The sequence below is a fragment of the Sylvia atricapilla genome, chromosome 6 (assembly GCF_009819655.1).
Source record: "Sylvia atricapilla isolate bSylAtr1 chromosome 6, bSylAtr1.pri, whole genome shotgun sequence".
NCBI classification, from domain to species: Eukaryota; Metazoa; Chordata; class Aves; order Passeriformes; family Sylviidae; genus Sylvia; species Sylvia atricapilla.
The window spans coordinates 30,207,429-30,231,486 of NC_089145.1; the positions used below are offsets into that span (position 1 = coordinate 30,207,429).

General features: G+C 36.2%; 1 protein-coding gene across 1 annotated transcript in view; it reads right to left on the minus strand.

Moving 5' to 3' along the window:
- PALS1 (protein associated with LIN7 1, MAGUK p55 family member) overlaps positions 1-24,058 on the minus strand; it is a 56,019-nt gene that overhangs the window by 16,825 nt on the left and 15,136 nt on the right. Inside the window, exons 2-3 of the mRNA XM_066321390.1 lie at positions 11,237-11,750; positions 4,494-4,702 (exon numbers count right to left, since the gene is read on the minus strand). Coding sequence (XP_066177487.1) covers positions 4,494-4,702; positions 11,237-11,603 — 576 coding nt within the window. The 5' untranslated portion in view covers positions 11,604-11,750. The remainder of the gene's footprint in view (positions 1-4,493; positions 4,703-11,236; positions 11,751-24,058) is intronic.

The following is a 24,058-nucleotide window of genomic DNA, read 5'->3' on the forward strand; positions in this document are numbered from 1 at the left end:
GATGCTACCAGACAACAGCACTGAAAACTTTCAAGTCAAGGTATTTTTAAATTCGAGGAGAAGCCACTAAATGAACTGTGCACATGGAGCAAGATCCTCACACTGACAAGCAAACTGTCACACCGAACATGTTCCTGTGCTTTGCAATAAACTTGGCACAACCGCCAAAAGCCTTCCTTCTGACACCCCTAGAAAGTGCCTCATGGAGAGCAAATGTAGTATAGTTTAAAATGGTCAAAGAAAAAGCCAGATTTAAATAGTTTTTTAACTAGTTTCTTTAAAATCACAGATAACAGAAAGAGTTCAGCTTTGCAAATTCCTAACTTCGGTCATATGTCTAAATTAGACAGGAAGCTATTACACCTGGCTTAAGGTGAATTCTAGGATGTCACACTACAAACAGAACACTGCAAAAGATATTTCACTCTAAGTTTTCCTCTGTTTTGAAAGAAAAGATTCTTCTATACAAAAGACTTTCTCATAAAGGTTTATTTAAGGTCTCTAACTTTCAAGGGACATTGAATTCCTTTCTTGAAGAAGCCACAAGAAGCCTTCAAGCTTTATTTATCAAATCTTTATGATCTTTTCATAGGAAAACCTACTCAGAAAGCAACTTGGAAAGAAACACAATCTTCTGAATTCAAGGTGAGAGGCTGGGGATTTCACAGCGGAAAAGAAAGTAATCTGGTTCGACCAGTTATTCTGTGTGCAGTAAATATCCTTTATTCAAGTTGAATTTCTGCTTTGAATAATTTGATTATTAAAAATTTTAATATCTCTGCTCCCTCATTAAGAAAAACATACATCTCATTTGTTTATTTAAGGAAGTTCTAGGAAAGCTTCAGGCTGCCCTATACACTACTTATTCCAGCAGCAAGTGCTGCTTGTCAGAGCCCTTTGTAACTCATGGTAATAAATCCCACAGCTTTATCAGACTAAGAAATTTGAAGAAGCCAGTCATTCCAGAAGTGATACACTACATATATATCATCCACACTGGATACGTGGCAATAAATGTATTTTCTTAACTCTTCAGACTAGTTTTTATTGTTAATCATGTTACCTTCAGTTCAAGAGGTACCCCCCCTCTCCAAGTTAACAATTTGGTTTCATTACACACACCACAATATGTAGGCATGTATGATGGAGGCATGTGCTGGATATTAAGCATTCAGAAATTAACTGCACCTGCAAAATTCTGTTGTTGCTTACTGGCAGGTAAGCAGGACTGTCAGATGGACCATTCACACACATTCTAGTGCACTTACACCAGAAGTTAGGAGCTTCCAGTGCATCCCCTCAACAGTACTGATCTGTAGCAAGTCCAAAACATTCAGGAACATAGTCTGTATAAACTGAGCCTATTAAGTATATTTAATAGCAGTCTCTAAGGTATTTGGTATGCGCTGTTACAGGCAAAGTTATAAACTGTCTTGAATGCTGCATCAAATATTCTTACAAGGTCAAGATTCAAACCATGCTCCCACAATCCTTGCCCCCATCTTGGTCAAGTTTAAATGGATTTAAAATCAATTTAATTACACTTGATGTTTACTGGCTATTTTTATTTGAGACTTGGAGTACACCCCATTACATTAAGATAAGCTTTCTCAAATAAATTCCTTAAGCTCAAGTGCTTCATTCCACCTTTTTAATTCAATTGAAGTTTCTTAAAAAGAAAAGAAAAATCTTGAGTTGTTAGTGGTTGGTTATCAGAATTGGTGGGAAAATTAACTGTGCATGTATACAACTAATTTTAACAATTTTATAAAGAGAACTAGAAAATAAAAAAAACCCCTAAACAACACTAATTATTACTTTTTTTTAAAGGGAGACTCTTTCATGTTGCATTGTGCAACTGTGTTGTAAAATACCTTTTCCTGATAAGAGATGTTCTCTTCCACAGTATAAAGCCTCAAATAAAACATGTCTGTCGCTTTAAACTGGGGCACACACTCCAAACAGTTTCAGAGTCATACACTGCTGCTCATGACCTGTGCACTAAAATATGCACACTAGCACTACCTGCTAGTTAAAATTAATGTTATGCATGTATCTGCTGTTTTTCTTTCTTGTAATGTCTTCTGGCTTTTATCATCAAGATGTTATCAGTATCTTAAATCCAGACTTTTGCAAGTGTCTTTTCAAAAACACCCTGATGTAAGTAAATGAGCTGCTTTCTTGGGGGAGTTTCCCACGCCTATGCTTAGAGGTAGAAAAAGCAAGACAACCAAAAATGAGAGTACAAGAAAAGACTTGGGCATGCAAGATAAACACAATGTCAGGATTAAAAAATATCCCACACCAACAACAAACCCAAAAAACCAAAACACCACCAACTTTTCTAAAGCAGAAATAATTTCCTCCCATACTGCTACCATAACTAATATAGAAACCACTCCAAAATGAATAAAAGATCTGAAAACCAAGCATAAGATCTATTCAGGCAAGACAAGGAAGTACAAAGAGATGTGAATGGAGGCTTCAAGGTATTCTCTCGAGACAGTTCTGTCAGACACAGAAATATTTGTCCTGAATTTCTTGCTCTATCATTTCAGGATGTTATTTACCATATTGCAAAATACAAGTCACTTAAATACACAAGAAGCTGAGTCACTGAGAAACTAGATTACATCTGTAAAATGGGAACAGACATTTGCAATATACTGAGTTTTCAGGAATTTCAAGGCTAGGCAAGACAGAGATGGGAGATGAAGAGCCAAAATGAGTGCAGTGATTTGTCTTTTATGTAATAGTCTTGTGGATAATGATCCAATTCTGTTGGTTTAAAAATTTTGGATAAATGAAATATTTTTCTTTTGCTTAACCTTCTTCATGACTGGTGAGAAACACAAAACTGGCTTTGCACCACCTTCTGATTTTAGGAATTACTGAATCACCCAAAAAAAAAGAGAAGAATATGCTGAGAAGGTAGGGGTAGCAAGAAACCAGGAGAAACACAGAAGTTTGGGAATAGACCTGGAGTTTTCCCAGGCATATTTTTTTCTTGGAAACTTCTATTAAGTAGCAAATAGAAGGTCATCGTATCCATGAAGGGAAAGAACCAGCTTTCTTAAAGGTTACATCTGTAACCCCCTGTATTATAAAAGGAGGTTCAAAAATTCTGGTTTGTATCTGAATTAAATCCTGAACTAGGCCTATGTAAAGTGGATGTTTGGGGAGCAGTTTACAAACAGAAACTGAAAAGATTCCTTCAGACTCAGATGTAGTGAACAAGCCCAGTGAGGATTCTGAAGTAGGCTACAGACTGATGAATAAGCAAGCTAGAGGGAAGCTCACATGTACTGCAAACATGATTAGTGGGTTGATTAAAAGTTTTCACAGATTCACAGGATATTCTAAAATACTTCCACCTGCTTTTGGCACAGTCTTACTGACAAACCTAAACAATAAAATCCTAAGCTGAAGTTTAATCAGCAGCTGCACCTTTAGACTGTATATTTAAATGATGTCCCTCAAGAGTCAGTAATTTCTTCTGCAAAAGAACTTCAAGCTCAATACAGTGCTGCTGGACTTACAAGACTGAAGTCTAATAAAAGAAAGGAGAGTGGAAAAACCTGTTGGAAAAAAAAATGCTTCAGGGAGAAAGAAAACCAGGTCCTAAACCAAACCAACCAACCAACCCAAAAACCCCACCAACAACCACCACCTGCTGCCATACAGAAATACTCCAACCCATGTACCTGAGTCAGTTTAGTTTGCTGAGTGCTAAATGCTTTACCCAGCCCTTACCCAGCCCCTGGATCTGGCTTTGCTGAACACTAGAGTGCTAGGCTTGCACTGATGCTGGTATTCAAGCTACTGAGGTCAAAGCTAACAAACGCACGTGGGTCTAAGATGTATCCACCCTTCACCACAATATAGACTTGCACCAGGCCATGGAAAATTATTACAAAAGTTACTGAGTGATCGTTTAAAATATTTTAACAACTTCTAAAAAATGTATCAGATCTTACAAATGAGCTGTCATCTGTCAGACCAAAATAAGTTTAATCACAGCGGTAATTAAAACACTGAAATTAGGTATTAAGGTATCTGTTGCTCACTTTAAAGCAGAAGGCTTGTTTCCAGTATGCTTGTATTTTCAGAGATGACTCCCAATCTAAGAACCACAGCTCAGCTTAGAGGAGTCACAATAAGAGAGAACTGTAACTCAGTTCCTGAATGCTTGAAATAAAGAATACCAACGGAAAGGGAATTTGATTGTCACAACCACTCCCTTTTCCTATGTTTAAACATAGTACCTTCTCTGTTACATATCTACCCATGCTAAAGAGGGCGTTCCTACCTCCAAAATATTTTTCTGGTTACTGTTTACTGTATCTGGTTTTTCCAGATTTCCAATCAGTGACTATTATAACCCCTTTCATATTCAACATGCAGGCACTCAGACAAGCTTGACGAGTATGTATTTCAACAGCAGCTATGATTATAGGTTTCATGTATGTCACAGGGATGCATACTCTACATACCTCTTGTGCTAGTTCTTGTGCATTGGAGCTGAGAGGATATGGAGGGCTGGCTTTGTTCATGTGCACTGTAACAGCGTTGTGGATCTTAAATGCATTCTGAAAATCACTGTTTTGAACAAGCTGTAAGATGAGTGAGATATCCTCTTGACTCTGAGGGTCTACCAAAATGTGCTGGATATGCTTAAGAGAATTTAACAGTTCTTCCACTTCTAGGTAAGAAATAACAAAATACAAATAAGATATGAGTTAACAAGAATGATGACTAATATTTATATTAAGAGTTATACAATTTTTTTTTACTGTTCAGTTTTTAAACCAGCAGTGATATATGCAAGTTTATTAGTTATTTGTTATTCCAACTTCTTTGCAGCAGAATGAAACTGAATTGAAAGAGTAAAAAAAAAACCCCAAAAACAGACCCCAAGTCAGTAAAGACTTTACTGCTAAGCTCATCTTGATGCACTGAATATTCACTGATACCTTGCTTCACCTTTCCATATCTGCCATATATGGTATATATCTATGAATCTCAAGTATACACTGCTTACTTTAGAATAATATTTGATAAGTAAACTATACTCCATTTATAAACATAAAATTATGCTCTGTCTCAGCACATTAAAATAAAAAGGATGAAAAAATATCATCTATGAACATCTATGAGTTTTGAAAGTTAACTACAGCAAAAGAAAGTCCACATCTTTTACCTATATGAATCTGAGTTCTGCTTGGGCAATAAAATATTTTAACATTTTAATAACCAGTTTCCATATGTCTACCCAATACTATACATGTACTACATTCTTGAGTTTCAAGAACTGATCTGATGCTTTACAAGTGGTTTTTGAAGATTTCTATATTATTTTAAGCCAAACCAAATTTCTGCTAAACAGGTCACTTCTTAAAATTAAGTACCTGAGAAACCACCAAAAACAAAGAATATGAATCAAACCCAGGTAAGAAATTCTGAAGCAGACAAAAAAGCAGTGCATGTTTTGAGCCTGAAATAACATACGTTTTCACACATCTGAAAAAAATTGTTCAGCCACAAGAAACTGGTCCGCTTTTTGATTTTATGAAATCTTACATTTCAATAAATTCAAGTATGCTATAACTTTTGGTATTTTAAAAAATGAACAATAAAGAAAATCCCAAATTTTAAAACTATCAGTTGATACTGATAGCAAAATACCAGCTTTGAGAACAATTTTCAAGTTTTAGCAACCTTTGTTTATCCATCATGAGCTAATAAAATTAGGAACACTTTCAGAACCTCAGCCAAGTTGCATTTTTTACATGAAAATTCACAGCAGATACTGATCACTAACATCGATACTTCTGTCAATAAGCTTCCCTTATGTATTTTTAACCACAAATTCATCAGGACACTGAACACAAGCCTAGACTCAAAATTTTTGAGCACAACATAAAAAAATGGTAGATAAATGGGCACATGAAAACCATAACGCCGAATAAAATATGCATTTTGAACAAGTTTAATTGTTTTAACTTCAGACAAACCATACCTATATACACGCTGTCAAGTCTGAGTTTGCAAGTTAAAAGGAAACAAACAAACCAGGGCTACTACTCTTGTACTTTACTGTCTGCAGGACAATAAAAAAAAAAGAGTAATAAAAATCCCTCCAAAACCATTTCACACATGCTAAAAACATCCTACCCACCAAAGGTCAAGGACTTCTTCCTGTAACCACCAAGGAAACAAAGGGCAGTAGGACAAAAGCTGCACAGAAAGCTTGGATACTGGATGTGCAGGATATTCCACTGCTGATATCCAGTACAGCTCACAACACTAATTATGGCAGCCAACGTCTCACTAGGAAACTGTATACACAATATACTGCTTATCACACTGGGAGAAATGCCATTTGGAGAGAAGGCTAAAGAACACTCTGCAAGTGAGAATATTTGCTAAACAGGACACTGTCAGCTGGCAGAATTCTCATCTAATGGGAATGCACAGTACTGAAGTATCTCTTCAATTCATTCTCCAAAGTCTGAGGAAGTGCACTATTTTCAAGCATAAAAAAAAAAAAAAGGTGTGTGAAAGGTGTGTGAAACAGGTGAATATTGCTCCTACTGACACCTGCTCGGTTAAAAAACACACCAACTCAAAGTTCTGCTGTTTGTTACAACTACTGGATTCAAAAAGCAGTGAGATATTAGAAAAGAACCTCACTTCTTTTATCTCTTCCTATGCATTAATAATTTTATTCCATTATTTCTGAACTCTCTCTTACATATTTCATAATTCCCTTTTATACTGAGGCTTCATCTGCTGGATACCAAAGCTTTACACCAAGTGATCCCCCCCCCACCCAACTAAACAGCAAATACCCACTTCAACACAATTATAAAACAGAATTAATGCTTCAAAGGAGTGAAATGAAATATTCCTCAAAAGGCAGCACTCCATTTCCTAGTCACTTGTTTAAAAAAAAAAAACCATACACAAAAATCCACATAAAAATCTGGCTCCATGCATGCCTAATTCTCTCTAGGTTCCTACTTCTGAAGTCTAAATTGCAGAAGAGATTTGGGTGCAGGGTTTGGTTTTCTTTTTTTTGTTGTTGTTGTTGGTTTAGGTCTTTTTAAAGTAACAATAATTTTAAAAAAGCACCAGGTAACAAAAGACTCCAGACATTTCCTAATAAAAGGGCTGTCTTGACAAAAAGTTTACTAAGACCAACATCTGCACTTACTCACAGAAAAGGCAGGGTCCTTTTGCAGAACAAGTCCATTTTTTAATTGCAGATCAATTAGGAATCAAATACTGGGTTTTGTCAAGTCGTCTTTTATAAGAAGTGTTGCAGCCTTTTTCCATGAGACTATGAAATGGCTGGAATGTGACTGAGCACTGTGAGATACACACATTAATCAAAAGACTGCCAGGGCAAAAGTATGCAACTGCAGGGGAGGACGTGCAGTCACAGCTTAACATGTTAGATTAGAAAATTAGAAAAAAAGAAAACAGATGTTCTTTATCACCTTAAACAAAAAGTTAAGAAGAGCAAACTTAAGAAGACAGGCTTTATTATACATCAGCACCAATGTCTTCATTCCTTAACTTTTCTGTAATCTACGTGCTGGTACTAACAGTTTAATGCTTCAAATATAACTTGAATCACATGGCTACGAAAAGTAGTTTTGGATAAAACAGTTCAGAAAGTTCTTTATAACATATCTATAAATGAGTTTTGGCCAAGGTATAAAAGCAAAAAAAGGCAGCTTTTAAAAAACAAAAAAAAAAATACTTGAAAAAAAATTACTGTAGCCAGAAAGGGCTTACTGTGGAAAGGCTTACTTCCATGAAATGTCAGTTATTCATTTATCTAAATTAGCTAAATGAACTGTAGAAAACCAAAAAGTCTGCATTTTATGGAAGCATATTGCTGAGAAAAAACCCAGTAAATACTTCTATGCACATGTACTAGGTGCAGAGACTATTATTTCCATTTAAACAGCTGTCTAAATCATGTACTGTTTTGATAACAAACATGCCCTTTAAAATTCTTTTAGTTAAGTCTCCTGTTTTATTTTTATACATAAATTCCATTTAATCTGGTCTCCTTTCTTTTATGATGATAAAAACATTAAAGACTTGGTAAGGATCTGCCAAATAGACACTGGCACTTACAAAACATTTTCCAAATTAAAAACACAGACACATAGGTCAATAGTCTTACTTAAAAGATGTATCTTCAGGAGAAGCTCCATGGATCAACACAAGCACACAAAAGTAAAAGTAAAATCAGTATTTTAAAATATACCAAAGAAAGACAGTTGAAAATCTCTGTAATTCACCAGCACCTGTCGAGGTTTACTGGGGGTTTTCTTAATTAATATCAAGATTTGTGAATGTGACTAAGTACTTTAACCTGAACAGTAAAAGTGGAAAGAAGGAAGAGACAGATGTTGTAGAAAGATTAACCCAGAAACTGGAAAAAAGATATGCTTAAGAGCAGAAGAAAATTTTATGAGAGTTCAAGTTACTGCAGTACTTCAGTGAATTTAAATTTTAACTCTTGTTTTTGACAACACTAGTGACTGAATACAGATTCTTTAAGGACTATATAGGTTAAAAACCTATTCTATTTAGAGCTATTTTTTCCTATGTTTGCAACAATTCAACATCATAGTTGTGTATAATCAAAAGCAGTAACTCTTAACCAGAGAATCACATAGCAGATACAGTTGGAAGGAACAACAGTTTGTTATCTGGTCCAATCTCTCTGCTCAAACAGGGTCATCCTAAACCCCATTGCATAGGATTGCATCCAAACAGTTCTTGAGTATGTCCAGTGTGGGAGGCTCCACAGTCTCTCAGAACAATCTGTTCCAGTGCTCAGTCACCTGCACAGTGAAGAAGTTCTTCCTCGTGTTCAGGTGGAACTGCCTGTGCATCACTTTCTGCCCATTGCCTCTTGTCCTGTTGCTTGGCATCACCAAGAAGAGCCTGGATCCATCCTCTGACACCCTCCCTTCAGATACTGACAGACACTGATGAGGTTCCCTCTCAACCATCTTTTCTGGAGGCTGAACAGCCCCAGCTCCCTCAGCCTTTCCCCAGAAGGGATGCTCTCTTGTTGCCCTTCACTGGACCTGCTCCAGGAGCTCCCTGTCTCTCTTGTCCTGAGGAGTCCAGAAGTGGACAGGACACTCCAGGTCAGGCCTCACCAGGGCTGAGCAGAGGGGCAGGATCATCTCACTCAACCTGCTGCCAATGCTCTTCCTAATGCAGCCCAGGATCCCACTGGCCTTCTTGGCCACAAGGACACACTGCTGGCTCATGCAATGCTGAACTATAAATCCTCTCTTCTTAAGTTTACTGATCAAATCACAAGACCCAAACTTCAATTACAAAAGTGGACAAAGTCACCGAGTCTTTTTTTTTTCCAAGATGTACCATATACCATGTATTATTTCCCAATTAACCTCTTCCCACACACACACTTGTCCCCAATCTTCTCGTCCCCAATGTTCAGCATTTCTCTTCTTACACCTAGTATTCAAAGAATCCTAGCTCCCATTCAATACCAATTTCTCCTCTTCTATTCTTCCTGAGCCAAAACTAATTTCCTCCTTCCAGCTTTTCACAAGTACTTTGACAATCCCTCAGCTTCTCCCACAGCTGGTACCCTTCTGAATTCCTCACTGAGGGATTTTAAAACCTGCCTTTCATCATAACACTGATTTTTTCACTGTTATTTCTCCTGTTCAAACAGCTTCAGTCTACACCAGCTCCTAGCTGGTTGTCAAGTACATCACACTTGACATGTTACTCAATTCACATCTCTATCAGCTTCCATGGGTAGCAACTTTGCCCATTGGTTTGCATCAATCCTCCCTCCATGGTTCAGCACCTCAAATGTGGAATCTAGCCCCAGCTTTCTAATTCCAAGTCACTCTTTCCTTCTTTCTCTGCTTTCAACTTCCAGTTCCTCCAGCAGTCTTTACACCTTTGGCCACTGTGGCTAAGCAACTCCCAGCTGAAGACACTTCTACAGTTTGGCATCTATTTTTGTATATTCTGGTTTATGTTCCCTCTAAGGAGAGAATTTAACAATCAAATACCTAACACTTCAGAAGTTAATTACAGAATCTGCTTCTTACAAAGAGATCTCTCAGCTGACAAGCCACGTACTAAAAAAGGTACACCCGCCTTGTTTGTAACTGACCCTGCTCTTCACAGGAGGTTGAACAGGATGACTTCTGGATGACCTTTTCAATCTAAATTTTCCTAAAGAGGGATTTGTACAATAAGGATTACCAGAGGTTATGGAGCAGACACAGGTCTTTAGCAGAATTGCTGCTAAGACACACAAATACTAGAGATGAAGTAAAAAAGAAGAAATTAGCAATTTCATGGCTATTTTTCACACTGTATTCTCAACTATGAGCCAATAGGGAAAAAAAAAAATCAAGAAACTTTAGTGCAGTCCAGAAAAAAGGCCTGCACTAAATTGCCTTTTCAAAGCAAACTGGATCTGCCCCTTTAAAGCAACAGGTGTGGATTTGGAAATCTGAACTGGACTCCCACAGATTCCCACTGTGTCTTTTTCACTCCAGTGACACGTCACATTTGATTTAAAACACTTATTTTTGAGGAAGAGAGGTTAGAAACTTTCTCTAAACAAGCACAGTTAAAACAAAGACAACTATGAAATTGAACAGTTTCAGCATACATTTCTTCAAAAATTATTAACATTACATTTTCATCAATGCCTAAGCAGATTTCCATTATCAATATCAATACTTTAAGAGATGCATTGGTGTGACATTTATATTAGGTGGCAATTGATAATGCAAGACTAGCATGTTTCTTTCCAAAGTATGAACAATTTTTTTATTTTAAACTACAATCTGGGTTTATTCATTCCTTATTCTGGTCTATAGTTCATCAAACATCATAAAATTGGTTATTACTCACATGGTTTTCCCCAGCCTTAAGAAGACAGAGACATTGACTGGATTAATTATTATCCATAAGGTATTTACTTAACTCTTCGCCAAATATGTCAGTTTTGAAAAGCCACTTGCTGAGGCACACAGCCTGATGTTTGGCTAAATAAAAATATCCCAAGCCACCACAAATCTAAAGGACCAGAAGACTTTAAATCTGTTTACGAAAAATTACCTAAATTAGGGTTTCAGTGACCTAAAAGAGCATTAATATCAAACAAATCTTTACTTTGTGAGCCCACTCATTGCATTTTACCCACCTAGTGTTTTCACAGTGTAATGAGGACTCTCCAAAACAATCCCTTCTTCAGTGTCAAATATTGGATTATCTATTCCAGTTTTAGGAGGAATTTGTGCTAGTTTCTTTAGCCTCATGGAAGCAGTAAGGTCCAGTTCTTGTTTCCTTCCTTCTTCCTCTCGTCTGCGCCTTATGTCCTCCTGCTGCTGACGGATTCGCTCCAGCTGAGCACTGCGCCGCATGGGCATCATCCTGGAGCCCAGGTCCCCAGGGCAATCAACAGCCATTTCTCTGTGCTTCTGAGGTTCCTCAGGGGACACGAGATCCACATTTTTTGCTTCATTGTCAGAATCCTCTGTGATATGTCCATTCATATGAGAAGTTGTCATGATTATTTGTAATTATGCTTCTGCTCTTCAAACCAAAATGCTGCTATTAGGCCAGTTTGTGTTCCGATATTGTGTAAAATCCATTATAAATTCAAAAATATTTCCCTTCCATCACAAGACGCTTGAAGAGGCATCCAGGAGGAAAATCTAATGACAGATATTCAAAAGAAAAGAAATTAGTGAGCAACTGGACCAGTAAGGAAACACCTAAGGCCCCCAGGCATCAGAACAATGGAACTTTGCGTCAGATTTACACAGTGGTTCTTCCCCTACTAAGAACTACAGAATCCTCACAAATCTGCTTCATATATTTTGGTAGACTTCAGGTGCCAATGTTCAAAAGGAAGCACTGTTGAAACTAATGTTAAAATCTCTTGTATTCCCCAGTGAAAGCCACGGTGGTTCTGTACTTAACACAAATGCAAATAAGCAGTTTCCTGAGGGTTCTCACTCAAGTTTTAATTCGTGCTTTCATTCTTAAAAATTCCAACACAAACCATGCTTACAATCCTACAAACACTAAATATGACAAACTTGTTATAAACAACCTGTTAACATGAAGTTGAGTATGCTGCCCACAAGTAAAGATATTTGCATTTATTGTTTGTAAATTGAGGTGTTTTATGTAAACATTGCTTCCTGGATTCAGAGAAGACAGGTCTGACATAAGAGTTCATCCAAAAGATACTATCTAAAGCAGACAGGAGCTGCACTTACTCAATTCCAAGTATAGATCAAGTCCTAGGATAAAGGTTTGGACAATTCTGGTTAGCAGCTACTCTTAATACTTCCTATAGGTATGCATTAAAGCAGGAAGGATTAAATACAAGAGTTAAAATCCTTGTGTGGGAGTACAGACATATTGATTTGACAAAGAATAATTAATTTCCACAGTCAAGTATGACATTTCACTATACTACACACACCTTAATCTGGTTTCTTATTCCTGATGATTCAGGCTAAAGAGCTTAGGTGCCCTGATAAATATAACCACTCATTTCTTATATATAATACATGTAACAGTGTCTTTTATACCACATTGCCTTTTTGTCAGTGATATGTTACTCACAATCTGTCCAATTAGAAGGTCATAAAATTAATGAATAGTTATATATCAGGTTAACAATATACTTAATTTTTCAATTCACATTTTATCACTTTTCAAAATTTATTGAAAGGAAGTATCTCTAAGTTTTATTACACACCAGAAGCACCAAGGCAGAAAAAAGCCCCCAAAAGCAAAACCCCAAATCACCAACATTCTTACACCAAATGTTTGCGTTTGGAGGGGGAAAGGAAGGATGTTTATGTTGTAATTAATTTGAAAATTAAATGTCTATAGTTCTGTTTCGGAGGAGCAGCAATAGAAACTCCTACACAGGATTTTGCCAGCTTGCAATTCTAAATACGTAGAGTTTTTCATTTTCATGAGGAGTAGCACACAGTGTACAGCAACAACAAAACTATTTCCTTTACTTGTTTTCTCTCTAGCCCTTGCTAGTAAAATAATTATTACTAAAATATTTTCAAGAAGAAAATTAAAGTATTTCTGTGGTAGTAAAATTTTTTGCCCTTAAAAGACACTTAATTGCACTCCACTGGTATGCTCAATATCCAATGCTCAACACTCACATACTTAGAAAAAAAAAACGAGGCAAAAAAAGCCAATTAAAACCTACATGGTACTGGGGCTGGCACTGCAAGTACCCCACAATCACTCAGTGCCTGTAAAGCCTTCAGTTAGTGCCCAACTTAAAACAGCGTTTCAATGAATAAAGCCACATAAAATTCACATTTAGAAAAGGTTATATAAAGCACCACTTTAAAAAAAAAGTTCCGTGAAATTCAGAGAAAGGCGTATAAAAAATTAGCAAAATGATCCTCAGAAAGCTACATTTCCCCTTTTGAAAGGCAACTCCTCCATACAGAAATACCAATCCCCAAAAAGGAAGCCTCATTAGGAACAATAAAACTGCAAAGACCACTATTTTAACTATGGATGGAAGATAATTCAAATTCTTTTTAATTCAAGTTGTATTGGCCATAGCTTGTCTGAACACTGAGCCTTTTCAAAGCTACAGTCATCTCTTTTCAACTCTGACAAGCTGAAAGAAAAATCACATTCCTGAGTCTATAGGGTACAGCCAACAGGTGCTGAAACAATGAAGAAGGTTGCTGAGGTGATGAATAATATGGATTTAATCAGTGCTAAAAAAGTCAAAAACTGGGTGTGAGGACCTGAAAGAAGTAAAACACAATTTTACACTCAATCGTGTAAACTAAATGATGTCACCCTCTCTAGTCAATCTTAATCAGAAAGAAGTAGCAGAAAACTTAGTTGATGGCCAATGCTTAAAAACTGGTCAAGAATATTTACAATGAGATTAGCCACATATGCTCCATCAAATGTCATGTGCCAGCTACAAAAATTGCACATCAAAACCTCGTATCTGTATATAGAGTGAGAAGATTGTAAATCTCTTTAGTTTAGTGATGTGAACTGAAGATAAGAGAAACAAAAATGTAGTCAGGAGTAACACGCAATCTTAGTAACACTGCTCACATTTTCAGTATAAACTGTGTGTTTTCAGTATAAAAAAAACACAAAGGGCATATAAAATCTTTGAACAGGGTACCAAGACACTTAAGTCACCTGTGACAATAGCTGCCTACTTTCAGTATTCAAGATCTGAGTCAATCACGAAAAAAATAAACAAAAGCTTCAGAAAATCAGAGCTCTCTTGCAATCACACTTTAACAGCAACAGTCAGAAAACCACAATGACAATTTAAGAGTTTTGGAATTTAAAAGAAAAAGTATTTCTGGTGTCCCAAAAAGCTAGATACTTCTAAAATCAGGAATAAGCAGTACAGCAAAAGAATCACTCTCAGATTATACAAAAGATGATACAAAATATCATCTTATCAGACAACTTAAAATTCGACCTTATGGAAACATCAAACCAAATACACAAAAACCTGACCCCTAGATATAACTAGCTGGTCATCCATAAAAGCATAGGCATGCTGCAAGTCTGGAATGCTGAACAACTTCCTTTAATCAAAGAACTTACGATAATGGGTGACCTCTTCCAAACCTAAGCCCCTCTCCTCCTTCTTCCTGTTGTCTCAGGTCTGCATCAGACATCACAAATCCCCATCCCAACTGTTTTGGAAAAATGCTACTGCCCAACTGCAACAAATGAAATAAACATATAAGGGGAAAAAAACCAGGTCAGCTCTCAAGTACCTCTCCACAATAGTCCTTAGGATGTAAAATGTAAAATATTACACTGATAAAATCTTTAATTTGGTTCTGAAATTAAGGTGTGGTATAGCTGAGGTTAAAAATAAGATTCAGCTTAAGAGAGGTATTAGGAACAGAAAATTTTATTTTAATCAATATGCATGGCATCAAAAGTCTTAAGATGAATAATTTTAGAAACTGTTCTCTTGATTTTTCCTTCTGAAGGTTTCCTTTGCAATTTTAAAATTCTGTGAGAGCAACAATAAGGAAAGGTTGCTGCACCAAGTCTGTTCTCTGCATATTGTGGATTAAACAATGAAACACACTTACAGCCCAAGAGAAGCTTATTTTGCCAAATTAACATTTTAGTTCCAAGGAGGAAAATTTGCCAACTTACTGAATAACAGTCATTTTTACTACTTCATATGTACAATCTACATTATAACATTTGTAATTAAGAAAATTCCTTTCCACTTCAGAACTTGGAAGCAGCAGTTCCTATACTTTATAGATATGTACAAGTGTCTGTTACACATCTTGATTACTCAGAGTTTAATAGGGTTAAATCATGGCTTTGACCATCTTGCTTTGAACTGCTGATATCTAACTGGGGAATCTTAGTGCTTGCACATGACACATAGAGCTTTCCAAAAGAAAGCAGATTTATGACTATCGCTGTCCAACTTCGTTTCACAAGTCCTACCAACACAGTCCTGGAGAGTGTATGTCAAAGTCTCTTCTTCATACATTACTTTTATTTTTGGCTTCCAGAGGAAGGTTTCGAAAAACTGATAATGTTAGAACAGCTGTTAAAAAACAGTACTTCACTCACTCTGGTCACCATTGGGCATCAAATAAAATTTTGACTGGGACATAATTATGAACAGCACACAAACCATATTTCTGATGCAAGTTCATAACAGCAAAATTAAAAAACACAAGTACTATCTTGGTAACTATATTTGCTATTCTCAAAAATACTATATTTTACAAGCCACCATTCTTCATACAGCTAAAAATGTCAGGTTTCTACCGTCTTTTTAAACACCCTAAATACACTAAACAAAGCACAGACCCCAAAAGCTCTGTAAAAGAATAAACATACATAAATGCAATCATCTTGGTGTGCAAGGCAGATGCTAGAATAAAATATATACTGACAGATACTGAAATGCTGTAATGTGGTTTAAGTTTTCACTTGCTTCCTGGGGACAGCGGCTGGTGTGCATAGCAATCCTAATTGCTTTAACAACTAAATTCTGTACAGTAAAATTAAATTTGTTTTGCTCCAGCAACTTCCAAAGAGCAAAAATGACGTTTTCTGGAGGCTGAGGTTTTGTGTTGCATTTCAGCAGTGTTTAAAATTCTTTCAGTGCTAGAAGTATGATTAGACCTGATAGTTCCCTTTTTAAAATTCATTAAAGCTACAAATTCTGAATGACTGCAAGGAAGTTCAGTTCTTACCTCCAGTGAAATTTCACTAGTTTTGGCACAGATTAGAGTATAAAAGCCCAACCTGCATTTGTAATTTTAATATAAACACAAGAAATATGTATTAAACATTAGCACACTGCAAGGATTTATCATCACCTTAAAGTCATATACCACAGACACAGTATATTAAAATATTAATTTAAAACATCTAGAAGATGAATTCTACGTTGCTGAAGTGGATTAGAAATTAGATTAAAATCACATACAAGATGTTTCCTGATATCTGAACTACTAATAAAATATGAGCATGAAACTATGCTACAGATCTCTGCCATGTATTATTAATGGCTCATATAACAGTGTGTCTTCTGGTACTTTTACTCAGTACTCCAGATTCTATGCAAACAAAACCTAAGCCATAAAAATCAAAAAGTAACAAAGTAAAACACTTCACTAATTCTACAAATGGAAACTCAGTGTAGGAAAATAAAAAATAATTCCTAGCTTTCCTTGCATCATCTCCTATGCTCCATTTTTTCTTCAATGGTATTTCAGTGAATCTGTAAGATTTGGAGACTTGGAAGGCAATTACATAATGAAAAATGCAACACAAACCATGTTGCATGGCATAAAATTAACTGCCACTACTCAGTGAGAGTAGAAGATTAGAGTTTATGACAGAAAATACTTCACAGATAATTCCTATGACTCATAATAGTACCTGAAATAACTGGTATAGCCTGGAGCAGACTGATGTTTTGCAAAAATAAGTAAAAGTTAAAAAATTTATGACACCTTGTTTTCTTTAATTTATAAAAAAAGCCCGCAATAAAAAAAAAATTCCTTACACTAGCTTTGCAACATGTTCAAGAAAATTGTTTCTGGCATGGTTTGTTTTTTTCAGTCTAATATTAATTATTTATACTATTTTTTTGTCTAACTAAATATTCTAGCATAGACTCTAGTATTGGAAGCAAACTCTTCCTTTACTGTCCAGCTGACGCTGGTTTTAATAATTTCAAAAGAGAGGTCCTTTTAACACCTGTCAAGCACAGTAATTCAGTACAACGTGTGAATTTCAAAGGGCTCTCAGACATGCCAAGAGGTTTTAGCATTCCACACTCACTTAAATGTTCAAAATATGTGGATCAACAGCAGAAAGGACTACAACGTCAAATTGATCATTATTTTCATTGTTAACTGTTTCTAAGTTACATTTATACCAGAACAATAGCAATGCTAATTTGCAGCATTAAAGCACAGAGAAATTGATGAAACTGAAAATTCAGATGCTAAGGTTAGATTCCAGTTTTATAAATGGTATAAACAAGTTGCTCAGCCTGCAAACCTGGAACATTATAAGCACCTTTTTGTACCACAGTGGTTTTCCATCTAAGAACTGTGGTCTATTTAAGACATCAGATTTTACTAGGCATGTTGATTTGTTAATGCAATGTCACCAATCCAAAAAGTCACAGCTCAAGAATGGGCCTACAATATCAACACTGAAAGACACAAGGAGACTCCCTAAAAAACAGATATGAACTAAGTGTTTTCCATGAAAAACAGGCACCAATAAGAGATGTACATCACGTCAATCAGCAGCCACCTCACTCAGATCTCTTTTCAGCAACTGCACCTTTCCAGTAAAATATATGCAAGACACAGATAAATGCAGCAGATGTATGAAGAGGAAAGAACAATTAAGGCTTATTTAAATTCCTGCCCATCTCACTGTGAGACAAATGCTGCATGTTCTATCAGCAGCAACCTTCCTTGGTGGGTACGGCAACAGTGAGCTCCTTTAATCAGCTAAAATTGATAGCACAGGTCAAAACACTCACATGATAGCACAGAACCACTCCACATGAAGCCTTCTCTAGTTGTAACAAATCTCTCTATTGATTTATCAACACTATTTTCTTTTCAACTACACAAACTAAAGGTTTCCTAAATTGACTGAGATTTGAAACAATTGTTGAAAACACTAAGAATAAACATATAATATCCCACAATTCCCTTTGTTTTAAACATACACTACCACTCACATACCAATAATTTCTGCTTTTTAGATCAAATGAAAAATGGACAGGGAGGAGAATTAAGTTTCAGCTGACGTGAGAGAGAATGACAACAGAAACAAACTTCAACCGGTTTCAAGAAGCTTATTGCTAAAAGTCACAGCTAGACAAAAAAGTTAAGACTTGCCAGGTCAGTTAAGTACATTTAACAATTCTGTAACATAGTATTTAGGTTCTAGGCTCTGTTCAAAATTTTGCGTCCTCGATTAAGCTTCAACACAGTCGTGCTGACAAGCCCTAAACTGTGAAGAGCACAGCAGAGGGCAGTCTCTGCAGCAATTAGTGAAAACCTGAAAAAAAACCCCAAAGCGGTTTCAAAAGAGAGCTCACAGAAACATCCAACACAACAGCTCGTTAAATGGTCTGACACCCACATCGCCCCAAAACAGCACAAACAGCACACAGATAAATCACTCTAGCATCCCACCACGGCTTAGATTAATGGGCTACAACTATGCATACATTTGAATACTCACTTCTAATCAAATCTTCAACACCAGTAATCCCTTTGACAAAACCCGCTTATTTTATATAAAGATATGAGTGGATAACATAGATGTCTACAAGCTGCAATGAAAATATGACATGGTAGTATGAGAAAAAAGGAATTCTCTTAATTAGAAGTTTTCTAAACGCTTAGAAACCTTCAAGCATAACAAATGAAGACTAAAGAAATTCCTAGAATTCCAGGGATTGTTAACAGATCTCACAGGACAGCCAGAAGCATGATAACAAGACAGTAATTTCTTATCACCCATTCACAGCTAAGACTTCAGCTTTCATTGTCTTAAAAGTAAATATGCCTGTCCTCACTTTAAATGGTAGTTATATTCCCTGCTATTTTAGTTCTCTAATAAGATTCCTCCAACCCCCTTGAAAATATGTCCTTGTTAGCACAAGCTCTTGCATTCTGGTCTCATTTTAACCCCCATATTTTTCAGCATGTTATTTTTAATGTCAGTGCTTGCCACCATTTCACTTTGTAAAACACAGTATTAATAGCCAATGCTCATGTGCACTAGTATGTATATGACACTGTCACTTCAAAGAGGGGACTAAACCAAAGCTAAATTAACTAATCCCATATTAATTTGAAGTTACAGTGTTCCACAATTTACATCTCACTTGCTGTTTAAACCCACACAAAATGGCAGTACTTCATAGCAAGTTATTCTTAATCCATATTTGCAATACTCTAAAGAAAGATTAACTTCACTTATTTTAATACTCCAGTATCTGGTGAATTCAATTAAGAAACATCACCTAAAGAAAATGGAAATACAGCTATTCATCAAAACCTTTCATCCAAAAATGCCAAAATGTTAGCTATCTAATTCAACAGTATTCAGAGATTATACTGGGACCAAGACTGTCTTCCAATTTTATATGATTGAACGATAGACTTTGCAAGTTCAAGAAAGTAAAATCTTACGATATTATGTAACATGTGTTAGCTTCTTTCATGTGGCCATCCTCCATAGGCTCTCTTTTCAACTCTGTTTCACAAGATTAACTGAATGAGCATCAGGGATGATTTTAAAAGCCTCTTTAAAATCATCCCCAATGATATAACCTCATTAGCTGTGTCACCATGTTACTCATAGGTATGTGGGGGTGAAGGGGATAAGGATCTTCTGACTTTTTTTTCTGACCACAAAAATGGGTTGAAACTTCTAAAAATTGACAGTCTGAAAAACAGGACATCAATCACAAAACTATACAATTGATTTCTTCACTTCATAGGACTCACAATCACAACCACAAACGCAGAACAGCCACATTTCATTTGAGCTCTTCTCTAATTATTTATAGAGAAAAAAAACCCACAGAAACTGTTTTAGCTGCTCAGGTCTCTGATGTCACAAGATTTTCATTCTTAAACTCATCTGAGATGGTGGCAACTGTTTCATTAAGCAAATCCCTAAAAAACTGCTGCATAGATCTCAAAATTTTTCTTCAGAAGTATTTTCTCTTCATGGGTGTAAGGTTTTCTTTGTCTAATTAGCATAATCTGTAGTTGATTTTTCTGGGGGGAACTGTAAGGCATACCAGCTATGGCAGTGTGTATTAATTTTTTTAGGCGTTTCAGTACTACCACTATGATAAGATGCCCTGCTAGACATAAATGACAGAAGCCTTTGCTACTATGGAAGAAAGAAACTCTCCTCAGCCAGGACAAGTGCAATGGATAACTATGGCAAAGGTATTTTCTAAAGAACCAATGGGTGACAGTTGAAGTTTGCAGAAGATTATGCTTAACCAAATTCACGTCCATGAAATCTGCTGGGATGCTTCTCAGTCCTGAGAAGAAAAATGGCAAAGTCAAAACTCCTAATTTTGCAGGCTGAAAAAAACGTTGAGAATTTGTAGTGCCATAGTTTCTTTACACTGTGTCAGCCACATTACTTAATATTTGCAAACAGTTCAGTAGCTTTTTCAGGGAACTCACATAACTCATATGTTTGTGCATAACTAACTCTGCCAACTGCTAGAACAGAACAAAGCTGATGAGGCTTTCAAGTGTGCCCTACTTTTGCAGCCTTCCAAACAGAATCTGTAGTTCATGAATTTATGGCAAGAACCAAAAAAGAGACTGTCAGCATGATTCCTTCGACTGCTAAGCTGTGCTAGTTTGCTGCTGCCAAAGACCTGCAGTCTCATTACACTTGCTCTTGACTGCTCCCTTATGGCTCTCCACTTCTGGGTTGTACAGCCATTGTCGGTTTTGACATTTTTGAGCTTGTAAAATCTGTCACTAAGTCATTTTAATTCAACAAGATTGCAGAATGTCACAAAATACTTTGGTTTGGTTGGTTTTGGTCAAATTGGCATGCCAGAACAGATCACAATAATCTGAAAGGTGACAAGATTGGCATTAAGGTCAGAAGAAAATGTTTTGAGACCAGGGAGGTAAAGAGGTAAGAACAAAGACAAGTACAAACTCCTAGCCCTGGCAGCAGGTAGACAAGTCCAAACGGGACCGCGTCTTACGGAACCATATTCTGTGAGTTCTCCTCGCCTCCCACAAAAATTCTCATCCACACCTACTGATTCTTTTCCTCCTTATCAACCCAAACAAAATCTACCAAAAAAATCCACTGAAAACAAACAAAAAACCCACTCCCCCAAAAACCCCAACCAACCAACCAACAAAAAAACTCACAGAGAAGCAACCACACACCTACAACCATTTGCATATCTTCCTAATGATGTAAACAGGGCAGTTAAAAGGGAAGTATTGGTTTCTCTTAAAAAGCATACTCAAACACTGTGGGTGTAAAGCACCACAACATTTGCACTTATTTTTGAGCATATTTCCTCCCAAATAAAAAGGATAAATTAATTACCCTAGTGTTTAACACGGTGAGTTCAGTATCTGAACATCTCTGCACATTCATTACTTGAAGATACTCAACTAGTACTCTCCATTATCATTGTGTAAATAGGATAACGCACAACTCAGAAGCAAGAGCTTTTTTTTTTTAGCCTTTTATAACAGACAGCAATAACAGAGATAAATCTTAATTTTCTGCAGCAGAAGACATAAAACAGATCACCTAGTGATTAAACAGTACACCTACTGCTCAAACACTAACACAAACAAAAGTACTACCTCAAGCATACAACAGAGTTTATATACAGATAACCATTTGGGAATGGACAAGAATTACAAATCACCTTTCCCAGTATTTATCACAATGGTCTTCTAAACTTGCAGGAGCAATGCCGAGCATGACCAAAGAACTCATGCTGATTCCTGGGTCACACTATAAGGAAAACCTGCTGTACAAACCTACACCATGCAGTAACTTAAAACACAGGCCACATTGAAAATGCACAGAAAAATATTTTATGTGAGGTATTACCAAAATTTCACTATAGGATGTGAAAATCAAATGCTCTGTAAATAATCTACATTACTAGACTTCGTAATAAAAATGCATGAGAAAACTTCACAAGGCTATAAAGACATAACATTAGAGACCTTCTGTACCTTACAAAAACAGTCTCTTTCTTTCCTGTTAAATCTAAGTGGACTCTTGGGCCTAACGTTAGCAATCTGTTACACAAATCAAAGCAAAATCCTGACAGGAATAAAGTCACTTCTGCAAAGTTAATTTAAGTACATAACTGCGACTGCAGAGGTTTTTCACAGTTCAACTCTTTTCCTAAATCAAAGAAAGACCATTCAGTTTCTGATCTTTGTTAAAGCATGTGTTCTTTTTATTAAGAAAACATTAGAAATTTGTGACAAATTCGCAGGAATGTAAGACTCCTTTCTACATGAAGGCAGGCAAACTTGTTTTAGTATGTAATGGTGCAATATCCCATCCAGAAAACTGTGTCACCACTTGAGCTGTTGAACTAAGATATTAAACATGACTACGGAAGCCAGGGAAAAACACTGGCAAGCTAAGTGACGTAAGTCCCTCCTCAGAACTCTCAAGTCATGTTAAGGAACAAACACACCCAACACACAGGAAAGTGGAATCAGCAGAAACCTTTCTTTGCCTAAATTCATGGAGTGAATCTTCTAGCGTAATGAACTTCCAACACATCATTTAAACTTAAGGAAGTCTTTCCTCTTAATTCTTATACTAGTCAAACTGAAGATGACTCTTCAAACAGTAGTGTTATAATCTTTGTTTAAGATGTTTTCCTTCTTCACTAGCATCTTTAAAGCCATTTTCCCCCACCCAACTAATGAGTTGAAAGCTGAAAAATTAATTTTGGTTTTCATACAAAAAAATTTTCTCAGTCATCTTTAGTATTGTCTGACAGTGAAATGGGTAGTCAGTGAAATGTATGTTAACCTGTACTTTACACTTGCTTATAAAAACATGTACGCAACTACTTATTAAAAAAAAACCAACAAACCAACCCCCCAGAAACCTAAACATACATTTTGCCATATCATTAGCATGTCCAAAAGTGTCTGACAACTAAAACTGGTTCCGTAAACTCATATTATCTACTATGACCCACTGTAGTTAAGAAAATGTTAACAGCAAGAGAAAATTGATATCACAGTCTAACAGCCAGTCAATCTTCCTAGTTTTATGTGCAAGTTCAAAATTCCTCACTTTATCTTTCATGAATTTTTACTTTGTCACCTGAAACAAGTTTCTCAACAGAAAAGTGGAAGAGAGGTAAGTTATTAGGACATCACTTTTAACTGAAGTAAGTGTGCACAAAAATTAAGTTAAATCAAAATAAAAAATGGATACAAGATAAAGAAACTTCTCTTAAGGAAAGATTTCCTCCTGGTTCTAATGTCAGATCTCAGCAATTGAGATATTTTTAACAGAAAAATGGGAAGAGAGGTAAGAATGTTTTCAAGTGATGAATGCAGGATATCTTTGCATTTCAACACTCAATAAATTATATGCATTATACAAAAGGGCAGTAAACATTACTAATACATTGAAAAAAGTTATTGAGCAATACCTGGAAGAATCCATCACACACCCAACCCCTTAAACAAATACCTAAAGATTAAGTTTGTACAAGTTATACATACCAGTGATGCAAACACATACACATGCACTACACCAACATACCCAATAAATCTCTCTAAAGAAAACATCACAACATTTTATTACCCCAATATTTGTAGCTTGGCCACCAGGCACTTCTGAACCAGAAAGTAAGAACTCAGTGTCCCAACATAATCCCAAGGACAAACTGTAAACT